Here is a 12053-nt window from a genome sequence, read left to right as displayed (position 1 = left end):
CACAAATAGAGCTTTCTTTTGGTGGTATTTAATCGCTGCTGGGCGCTTTACTTTTTGCGCTATAAGCAAAAAGTGTGCAAAAAATGTGAAAAAAAAAAAAAAATTTCAAACAGGTAATTTTTCTCCTTCACTAATGTGCGTTGATGAGGCAGCACTGATGGGCACTGCTAGGCGGCACTGATGGGCACTGATAGGCAGCACTGAAGGGCACTGATGAGGTGGCACGGATAAGCGGCACTGATGGGCAGCACTAATGAGGTGTCACGGATAGGCACTGATGATGGGTACTGATAGACAGCACTGATAGGTGGCACTGACTGGCATCACTGCTGGGCACTGACTGGCGGCACTGCTAGGAATTGACTGGCGCAACTGCTGGGCACTGACTGGCACAACCGCTGGGCACTGACTGGTGGCAGCAGTGCTGGGCTGCATTGATGGGCACTGGTGGGCACAGGAGGGTGGCACTGGTGGGCACAGGTGGGTGGCACTTCTGGGCACAGGTAGGTGGCACTTCTGGGCACAGGTAGGTTGCACTGGTGGGCACTGCTGGGCACAGGGGGGTGCACTGCTGGGCACAGGTGGGTGCACTGCTAGCACAGGTGGGCGGAGCTAGTGGGCGGCACTGCTGGGTACAGGTGGGTGGAACTGGTGGGTGGCGCTGCTGGGCACGATCATCAGGGCACTAATCATCAGTGCCCTGATGATCGGTGCCAATCCCTGCTCTGACAACTGCCGGTTCTCGGCAGTACTTTCCTCGCACTCTGACAGCATGAGGAAAGTGCAGCCGAGAATCGGCAATTGCATTTCCAGGTGATCCGCGTGTCATTGGACACGACTGATCACGCGGTAAAAGGCCGCTGTGATTGGCCTTTTACTACATCACGTGATCAGCTGTGTCAGTAGGACACAGCGATCACAGAGATCGCCGGGTGCACGCCCCCGGGGGCGTGCAGGAGAGCGCGTTCTGGTAGGACGTCATATGATACCCTCCCAGAACTAGCCGGCTGCAGTGTAGCCATCATTCGGCTATCTGCGGTTGGCAAGTACTTAAAATGGCAACCAAAACCTGAAAGACGTGGAAGAAAGCGAAAAACTACCATTCAAATGGATAGAAGAATAGCCAAAATGGCAAGGACTCAGCCAACAATCTGCTCCAGGAAGATCTAAAGTTACCTGTGAGTACTGTTACAATTAGAAGACGCCTATGTGAAGCCAAGCTATCTGCAAGAAGCCCCCGCAAAGTCCCACTGTTGAAATAAAGATGTGTGCTGAAGAGGTTACAATTTGCCAAAGAGCACATTGACTGGCCTAAAGAGAAATGGCGCAACATTTTGTGGATTGATGAACGTAAGATTGTTCTTTTTGGGTCTAGTGGCCGGAGACAGTTTGTCAGACGACCCCCAAACACTGAATTCAAGCCACAGTACACTGTGAACACAGTGAAGCATGGTTGCTCAAGCATCATGATTTGGGGATGTTTCTCATACTATGGTGTTGGGCCTATTTATCGCATACCAGGGATCATGGATCAGTTTGAATACATCAGAATACCTGAAGAGGTCATGCTGCCTTATGCTGAAGAGGAAATACCCTTGAAATGGGTGTTCCAACAAGACAACAACCCCAAACACACCAGTAAACGTGCAACATCTTGGTTCCAGACCAACAAGATTGACGTTATGGAGTGGCCAGCCCAATCCCCAGATCTTAATCCAATAGAAAACCTGTGGGGTGACATCAAAAATGCAGTTTCTGAGGCAAAACCAAGAAATAGAGGAATGTAGTCCAATCATCCTGGGCTGGAATACCTGTTCACAGGTGCCAGAAGTTGGTTGACTCCATGCAACACAGATGTACAGCAGTTCTCAGAAACAGTGCTTATACAACTAAATATTAATTAAGTGATTCAAAGGAAAGCAAAATCTTCAAGTATTTTTCAGTTTATATAGTGAATGTTTGAGTTTGTAAAGAAGAATACAAACACTGCTATTTTTTTGAACAGTCTAATATTCACTTTTCTTCAATTTTTTTAGAGGAACAACACAACTTTGATATATTTTTCTTCATGTTTTGATTTGGAATAGAATGTGTAGTGTTCCCAATGCATTTGTGTGTATGGAAAGGATTTTGAGCTTTATTCACTTTTTTCAACACACTGCTATTATTTTGAACACAACTGTGTGTGTGTATATATATATATATATATATATATATATATATATATATATATATATATACTATGGTACTGGTTTAGCTTGATGCTGTGCTGCAGCATCTTATTCCTTTCTGCTTTGTGAACACAGCGTGCAGGAAGTTTCTCCTTACCTTCAAGCCCTTGTCAGTCAACCCTTCTTGTTTGATTACTTTTTGTTAAGCATCCACATAATTCTAGCCAGATTTAAACTGTTTCATTAATGACTACTGATGTATAGTTTGGTAATTATATGAATTGAAGATCGTAGTGGTTTAGAAGGTGGGGATCTGGAAGTAAAAAGTTTGGGTCTCATGTAGTATTTATCCATATAATATAAAGGATGTAGGAATGGGGTAATAATATAAATGACTGCGACTGCATGATGTCAATGACATACTGGAAAGTGACTTCATGTCCATACGGTTTGACCAGATATGGTCAGAATAGTGCCTGTGCTAGCTGGGCGGTTTAATGGCATATTGAATGAATAATTTGACTTTGATGAGTGATATGCAAAGAGTAATTTTTGAGTGGTTGTAAGTATCTTTTAATACATTCATTTTTATATGGAATTACGCCTTGTGGGCCACTCTTTTCTCCTGAGTTCTAGCGAATAATGGAGATTGTGGAAAGTGGATTGTTTGAGCTCCTTGAGGGGAAATCTATGCAATGCCTTTTTGCCAATCAGTAAAATGAGAGACAAATTCCTTTGATGAATGTGGTGACCATTGGGAGCAGTTTGCACCAAGAGCACTGAGTTGGTGGATTGAATTAGTGCATAAGATGTATGAAATATTATGAAGAATTCACAGATCTATATGTGCATGCACTTATGAACTATATTCCAATTGCACTTCACTTTAATTTGCACAATTGCAACGGCACTTGTAGGTAGGTGGTTGGGATTCCCAACTATTCTCAAGAAGCACTGATTCCACTCCGTCAGATCAGTAGTGCTGAAAAATGATGTGAGCACTAAATCACTTTCCTTTTAATTCTCAGTAGTAAACTACTGCTGCTTACAACTGGTGATAGAGGGAGCTTGGCAGGGGACTCGTATCCTCTGCCATGGAATCTGGGTCCCATCTTAGAAGAACCTGTGAGTAGTTCTGACTGAGGTCTTATGAGATTTTGGTGGCCATTTTAGACATAGATGTGCTATATATAGCACAATCTGCATTACAAAGTGGGCCTGAAGTAAGGAAGTAAATGAAACAGGGACAAGAACTCGTTATGTTATTGGCCCCTGTTTAAGTTGGCCCTAGCATCTGTATGTATAAATGTGAGTTAGGGACCTTAGACTGTAAGCTCCTTAAGTGCAGGGACTAATGTGAATGTATAATATATATGTAAATTGTTGGCCCTATATAAATACCTGAAATAATCCTTTCAGGAGCTTAAACCACAACTCTAGCACTTGCACTACAAGGGTAATTGCTTGTTAAGGTCTAGGGGACACAGAAAAGAATATAAGAATGTTTGTTTACCTGATCCTCTGTTCCTTTGCGTTGCTAGACCAGTCCCCATGGCATCTTCTCTCCCACACTCCAGCATTCTAAGGTCTTGACTTCATCAAGACTGATATAGGTTCTATAGCCCTTTGTTGGGCATGATGGCGCTGAAGGACAGTCCACCACTGGAGCATGGGTGCAGAAGATCAGGTAAGTAAAAGTACTTCTCCTCTCTCCTACACAAAATGAGCAGTTAACCCTTTAAAAGCCTGAGTTTAGCTAAAAATAAAGGCAGAAAAATTAGCACAAAGGACGTGACTTACAGTTAGTATTAAGTGTCCCTTGTGGCAAATCTTCTTCTTCCATTAGAAATCACCTACTGTTGGATGTTGGATGTTAAGGAAGGCAAGCTTTGTGTAATCGCCTGTATTGGAGAGCTGCATTCTTGTTCTCTATTCGTGTTTTCTGCTAAACGTGCCTGTCTGTTTGAAGTGGATCTGAAGAAGATTGCTTCCCTACTGTTCCTGCCAGTTTTACATAGATAGAGCTATCTTAAAGGAATAGTGGTGTTGCTTCTTTTTCTGTAAATTTCTCCCTGAATAACTACTTGCTACACACTGTCACCTGTACTTTATAAAAAGTATTAAATTTAGGCATATTGATCACCCACAGACTCCAGAAGGCTGACATGAAAATTAGCGCAGAACTGAAGCTGCTACCCGTAACACATATCCACACCAGAACTAGAGCTGCCACCTATAATACGCATCCAGACCAGAACTGAAGCCGCCACCCATAACACGCATCCAGGCCAGAACTGGAGCTGCTACCCATAACACACATCCAGACCAGAACTAGAGCTGCCTCCCATAATACGCATCCAGACCAGAACTGGAGCTGATACCCATAACACACATCCAGACCAGAACTAGAGCTGCCACCCATAATACGCATCCAGACCAGAACTGGAGCTGATACCCATAACACGCGTCCAGACCAGAACTGGAGCTGCCACCCATAGCATGCATCCAGGTCAGAACTGGAGCTGCCACCCATAACACACATCCAGACCAGCATTGGAGCTGCTACCCTTAAAGCACATCCAGACCAGAACTGGAGCTGCCACCCATAACACGCATTCAGACCAGAACTTGAGCTGCCACCCATAACACGCATCCAGACCAGAACTGAAGCCGCCACCCATAACTCATATCCAGACCAGAACTGGAGCTGCTACCCGTAACACACATCCAGACCAGAACTAGAGCTGCCACCCATAATACGCATCCAGACCAGAACTGGAGCTGCTACCCATAACACACATCCAGACCAGAACTGAAGCCGCCACCCATAACTCATATCCAGACCAGAACTGGAGCTGCTACCCGTAACACACATCCAGACCAGAACTAGAACTGCCACCCATAATACGCATCCAGACCAGAACTGGAGCTGCTACCCATAACACACATCCAGACCAGAACTGGAGCTACTACCCATAACACACAACCAGACCAGAACAAGAGCTGTCACCCATGATACGCATCCAGACCAGAACTGAAGCCGCCACCCATAACACACATCCAGGCCAGAACTGGAGCTGCTATTTGTAACACACATCCAGACCAGAACTAGAGCTGCCACCTATAATACGCATCCAGACCAGAACTGGAGCTGCTACCAATAACACGCATCCAGACAAGAACTGGAGCTACCACCCATAACATGCATCCAGACCAGAACTGGAGGTGCCACCCATAACATGCATCCTGACCAGAACTGGAGCTGCCATCCATAACACGCATCCAGACTAGAACTGGAGCTGCCACCCATAACATGCATCCAGACCAGAACTGGAGCTGCTACCCATAACACACATCCTGACCAATCTGAAAATCTAACAAGTAGCCTTATTGGTTTGTATGGATAATAGCTCTATGTTTCCTTCTTGTGTAGCTGATTTATAAATTGGGTCGAATGTTCAATAAACAGCGGATAAGATTGGTTAGCATTGATTCTATTTTTGCTTCAGGCTTGCTGTCTGCTTAACCCGCCATTAGTGTTTTTCTTCCATTTCTTGTTGCCATCAAAAGATAATTTTTTTAATTAAATATTTATGCTGAGTTGTTCTGTGCTACAGATCTAACAAACAAACAAACAAACTTAATAGGCATTTCATCTGCAAGGTTATTGTGATCTCATCTCATAAATATATTATGCAATAGAGACAAGGCCACTGCAGAATTTTATACACATACATAGGCATGCTATGTTTTTACTGATGGGAAATTTCTGTGGGCCACAACGGGATTATCCTATGGCCACTTATACAGCTAAAAAGTAATATATGATGAGTCTCCTACCAATAAGATCTGTGATTTTTGCACTGCCAAACAGACCACATAGTTTCTTTCCTTTGCTCTGTTTCAGTGCATATGCAAATAATTATTTATTTTGTTTTCTTTCCTATAGGGAATGATCATTAATTTTGCTTGCAGCTTTAGACCCCTTTCACGTGGGTATTCTGATCAGGTCAGTTTTTATGGCAGACCTGATCAGAAATTCCATGTAGCCCTATGGACAGGTGAATGTAAACAGACTTGTGTCCATTCACACCCACGTAGTCTGGATCTGATCAGGTCCAGCAAAAAACAAAAACAAAAAAAAAAAACACAGTCCTTTTCCATTTTGGAGGACCAGATCAGAGGTAGCCTGATGTAAAAGGACAGCTGAGTCTGTTTACTCCTAGCCACCCAAAGAGCTAAGTCTGGTATGTCTGTGTCCACTCTGCATAAACTGAGTTGGCATGGATGTGACATCTGTCCCACTAGGCGCCGATCAGCTGGGGATCTGCTCACAGATTCCCTGCTGATCAGGGGGGGAATGGAGGTAGTCTGATGTAAACAGACACAAGTCTGATTACATCCGACTGCCCATAGAGTTATCTTGGGTCCACCTGTGTGTGCTGTGTAAGACACACATTGAAGGACATTGATGTCAAAACACTGACATGTGACCTGTTTGGCTCTAATTCAGGGGATTTGCTCATGGAACAGAGTGGCTCTGTGTGAAAGAACCCTTAGGGTGGAACAGCTTAGGGTGAGCATAGTTATATAAGGGTGCTGGATCCTGCAAGCACAGTAAAAATGTCTAAACTCTAGAGCAATGTCTAATGGCAGATTGTCCATGAGCATACAATAATTGCGGGGAGAAGGAGGGCGAAGTGAGTGGACAACTTATTTCCTCTGGGTCATCTTGAAGGAAAGACACGATTTTCAAATGTGTGAGATTGATTTCTACCCCCAAGTATAGTGTGCTGTGATATTTCTTCCACTGCCATAGATGTGACAGTGTTGTCCAACCTGACTAATATTGGCTGGATTGGGTCCTGGTCATCTTATGTCTTTGTCGAGCTGTAGGTCAGGTAAGCTACAGAAATGGACATGACGTTTTCTTTGAATAAGAGGGACACTGATCAGATTGGTGAATAATGTTTCAGTGAAATCATACTTTCCACTAAAGTCATGCAGGCAGTATTTGCCTGGTTACAACACAATAATCAACAAGCTAGAGAGTTACCAGAAATGCTGAAGCAACAAATTATTGTCAGCATTTTACAGTGACCAGTGAGTGCACATAGAGCACTTGTTCCCTAGCCCCCGAAGTCAGGGGCCCAGGGAGAACTGCTATATCTCTATAGAGGATGTAGTGACATTACTCTTTCCTTTTTAATCCCTCTACGTGTTGCTTAAGTTAGTTTCAGCAGGGACTAGCCAAATTTCAATCCATCTATGAACAGGCTGGTTGTACTGAAGTCAATCTATCAATTGACTCCAATTTAACCAGCCTGTCGTGTTTTTTCATGTGATCACTGTGGCAGCTATAGCTATCAGCAGTGATCATTGTATTCTGATGCTGGGGAAATCTCTTGCTGTCAAAATATAATAGGGCAATTGGAGGGATTCCGGCATCAACACTGACTGTGGTAATGGAGGAATTGAGTGGTGTATGGCCAGCCTTACTTGTTATAAGTTACTTGTTTACTTAAAATGGCTGAAAATACAGCCCCCTATTCTGATGAGCAGTGTAAGGCCAAAGGCTTACAATTTGACTAAATATATATTTATGGGATATATGGTGTCACTGCAAGGCACTGTAGCTTTTAATTATTTTTTTTTCTATAATGTGGTCACAATTGTTTCTCATTCTGACTAGCACAGAGTTTAGTCTCCCTTGCTGTACAGCTTACCTTGCTATTCTCCAGTCTAAGGCAGAGATGTAGGCTATCCAGTGATGGACTAGAATTTGAAATCCTACAGATTTTTTATTCCAGATTGTCATGAAAGTGTTCTATATTTACAGAAAGATGTTTAGTGTACATTAACGTGTAAAATGTACATATTCGTACATATTCCTACCATCACTTCGTTTTTATGTTTCCAGATCTGCTTCAATGCCCAGGGCACACGCATCTTAACGGCCAGCTCAGATAAGACTGCACGTCTATGGGACCCTCAGACAGGACAATGTGTCCAGGTACTAGAAGGACACACAGATGAGATTTTTTCCTGTGCTTTCAACTATGAAGGAAACACCATCATTACGGGTAAGTCTGTTGTTTCTGTTACAACCTGGTTGTTATTGCAGTCTCCTTTAGATCTAACAACAACTATGTAATTGTACAACATACTATAGATCTAAAGAAGATTGCACAATCAGAAATATGTGGCCAGCTAAAGGTGATTCGTCTGATATAAAGAACAGAATTGTGTCTTTTTTGTGTAATATTCCACATAAGCAATTTTGGAGAAAAATTGGTATGTTTTTGAACAATTTACACCTTCAGCCATGTAAATTGAAGGATGAACATTTCTGAAGCGTTCATGTCACCAAGGATGGGATTATGTAAGTAGAACAGTGAGGTTTCACAATCCTCACATCTCCCATTTTATTCTTGGACAATCACATCTGCCTTACCATGGTGGTTGGATTAAGGTGTTGGTGCTACCTGCGTGTACAGTGAGGAACAGAAGTATTTGAACACCCTGCAATTTTGCAAGTTCTCCCACTTAGAAATCATGGAGGGGTCTGAAATTCACATTGTAGGTGCATTCCCACTGTGAGAGACAGAATTAAAAAAAAAAATCAGGAAATCACATTGTATGATTTTTAAATCATTTATTTGTCTTGCACTGCTGAACATAAGTATTTGAACACCTGAGAAAATCAGTGTTAATATTTGGTACAGAAGCCTTTGTTTGCAATTACAGAGGTCAAACGTTTCCTGTAGTTCTTGACCAGGTTTGCACACACTGCAACAGGGATTTTGGCCCACTCCTCCACACAGATCTCCTCTAGATCTGTCAGGTTTTGGGGCTGTCGCTGAGCAACACGGAGTTCCAGCTCCCTCCAAAGATGTTCTATTGGATTTAGGTCTGGAGACTGGCTAGGCCACTCCAGAACCTTTATATGCTTCTTACAGAGCCACTCCTTGGTTATCCTGGCTGTGTGCTTTGGGTCGTTGTCATGTTGGAAGACCCAGCCACGACCCATCTTCAATGCTCTGACTGAGGGAAGGAGGTTTTTGCTCAAAATCTCACAATAAATGGCCCCATTCATCCTCTCCTTAATACAGTGCAGTTGTCCTGTCCCCTTCGCAGAAAAGCACCCCAAAGCATGATGTTACCACCCCCATGCTTCACAGTAGGGATGGTGTTCTTGGGATGCAACTCATCCTTCTTTTTCCTTCAAACACGAGTGAAGTTTATACCAAAAAGTTCTACTTTGGTTTCATCTGACCACATGACTTTCTCCCATGCCTCCTCTGGATCATCCAGATGGTCATTGGCAAACTTCAGATGGGCCTGGACATGTGATGACTTGAGCAGGGGAACCTTCCGTGCAATGCATGATTTGAAACCATGACGGCGTAGTGTTCTACCAACTGACCTTTGAAACTGTGGTCCCAGCTCTCTTCATGTCATTGACCAGCTCCTCCCTTGTAGTTCTGGGCTGATTCCTCACCTTTCTTATCACCAGTGATACCCCACGAGGTGAGATCTTGCATGGAGCCCCAGTCCAAGGGAGACTGACAATTGTCTTTAGCCTCTTCCATTTTCTAACAATTGCTCCAACAGTTGATCTATTTTCACCAAGCTGCTTGCTAATTGCCCCGTAGCCCTTTCCAGCCTTGTGGAGGTCCACAATTTTGTCTCTGGTGTCTTTTGACAGCTCTTCAGTCTTGCCCATGGTAGGAGTTGGCGTCTGACTGACTGTGGGGTGGACAGATGTCTTTAAAGAGCTCAGACAGGTGCTACTAAGTTATATTAATGATTGGAGTAGAGGTGGACGTTTTAAAGGCACAGTAACAGGTCTTTGAGAGCCAGAATTCTTGCTGTTTCTCAGGTGTTCAAATACTTATGTTCAGCAGTTCAAGACAAATAAATTTTTTAAAAATCAGACAATGTGATTTCCTGAATTTTTTTTAAATTCTGTCTCTCAGAGTGGGAATGCATCTACAATGTGAATTTCAGACCCCTCCAAGATTTCTAAGTGGGAGAACTTGCAAAATCGCAGGGTGTTCACATACTTCTGTTCTTCACTGTATACAAGTGCTGGAGTATTTTCCTGATACTCACTAGAAATGAAGAAGTGGCTTGCATAGTCTACAAAAAGTCTTTAACATTACAGAACACAGCCAGTTGAATTTAAGTACTACTAGATATAGCATGACTTGGGTAAATGAGAACCTTCACAGTCATATTTAACTGGATCAAAATATTTTCTGCCAGGAAAATTGTTTGAGCAGTTTTGGATTCTGAGTGGTTGCCAGGACAGAGGGTGATGATGTCATCATGTTGCCCAAAGATGCTGTCAGTTGCTGAATCAGATGCATCTGTGTGTTATTCCTGTGCCTGGGAAGATTTCCTGTGATTTCAATATATATGAAGTTATTGGTTGTCTTTTGACATGAAAAGATGTCCTGCCTGGAAGTAAGGGGAAGTCTCCCCAGTAAAAACACAGGCAATAAATACCTGATATAGGCTATATCTCTTCAACGCTCTATCCAAAACAAAATTGAGCTGGGATTGAGCTTTAATTGTACAAAATATTTATTTTTATTTTAATAAAAGTAAATGATGCTAAACGTTTAGTCATTTGCTATAATTTCTCTAGTTAATGTACGACTGCTACTGACTTGTAAGTCATTGTTATACTTTCATCTGTACATCTGATCACAGTCACACACTTTATTTCTTAAAACTTTTCAATAAACGTTTATTGAAAGAGAAAAGTAAATGATTTCATATAATATATTAATGGACTATATGTTTTTTTTCAACAGGGAGTAAGGACAACACTTGCAGAATATGGCGTTAGGTGTTTCAGTTTTCTCCATCTAAAATATCAGAGCCAAAAAATGACACTCGTAATGATTGTTTCATCTTGATACATGACCTCATCCAACATCCTCTCCATGAGTGGTATTACACTTACTATCACACAGTGTTCCAGCGATTTGCTCCAATAGAATATTTGTCTGGATCTTTCATGTTGACATCACTTGTGCTACTGTATATTGATGTTTTTATGTTGCAAAGTTGATTTTTTATATTAGTGTTTTTAAAACTACCATTAAAATATCTTAAAGTATTTAAATTGGATATAATTTGCATTTGTTCTTGAATGGTTTGCTAACAACATGCACAGTTGGATTTAGTAAAACAGCAAATTAAAAGGTTAGCTTTTGTTAGAACATTTTTGAAAAATCTAATAACAAGGGTCACATTTGGCTCATGAGTTCTAAATGTGCTCAGTGTATACAGAGATTACGAGGGAGTTTTCCTGTTCTCCCAGCATGCAGTAATGTCATAAAGCGTTCAATAATATCTGTCTATGGTCAGCAGCTTCTGCATTGTAAAAAAATTACAGTCATTGACTGCTGGCTACCCTCTAAATACCATTTGAACATTCTGTCTCAATTGCCAGCTTAGCACTCTTGTTTATTAGATATGTACTAAGGGTGACCATTTGTGGACATATTTCTCATTGATAATTACAGGAGGTGGCAAAGTTGCTTGGCCTTCCCAGAATATGCCATTGTGACTCAGACATGGGTAGACACAGAAGCTGTGGACTTTTCTATTAAAAAAAAAAGGTTGTAGTGCACTAAAACACATATGCATTGTGGTGTGCCATCTAATTTTTCTAATTGGCATTCCAAATGAACAGCAAAGCAAAAAACACGTAGCTCTGTGTGTGGGACATTAAAATGTGCATTACTGCAATGCAGTAGCCTGAATGGGCACTATATAATAACTGGTGATCCTGCCATGAAGGTCCTTGTTAAGGCTCTTCCTACTATGTATAGGGTGACAATGCCCTTTCCCTGTCTCCCAGTTGTA

The 12053-nt window shown here is 42.2% G+C and overlaps 1 protein-coding gene across 1 annotated transcript in view; it reads left to right on the top strand.

The window, feature by feature from the left end:
- DAW1 (dynein assembly factor with WD repeats 1) overlaps positions 1-11307 on the top strand; it is a 77693-nt gene extending 66386 nt beyond the window's left edge. Inside the window, exons 12-13 of the mRNA XM_089681516.1 lie at positions 8092-8254; positions 10994-11307. Of these exons, the coding sequence (XP_089537642.1) occupies positions 8092-8254; positions 10994-11028 (198 nt within the window). The 3' untranslated portion in view covers positions 11029-11307. The remainder of the gene's footprint in view (positions 1-8091; positions 8255-10993) is intronic.
- The last annotated feature ends 746 nt before the right edge of the window (positions 11308-12053 follow it).

This window comes from Staurois parvus, unplaced genomic scaffold, assembly GCF_062004578.1.
Source record: "Staurois parvus isolate SC_StPar_1 unplaced genomic scaffold, SC_StPar_1.0 ptg000270l, whole genome shotgun sequence".
Classification (NCBI taxonomy): Eukaryota; Metazoa; Chordata; class Amphibia; order Anura; family Ranidae; genus Staurois; species Staurois parvus.
The sequence above is the reverse complement of the archived record's forward strand: the minus strand, read 5'-3'. Positions and strand labels throughout refer to the sequence as shown.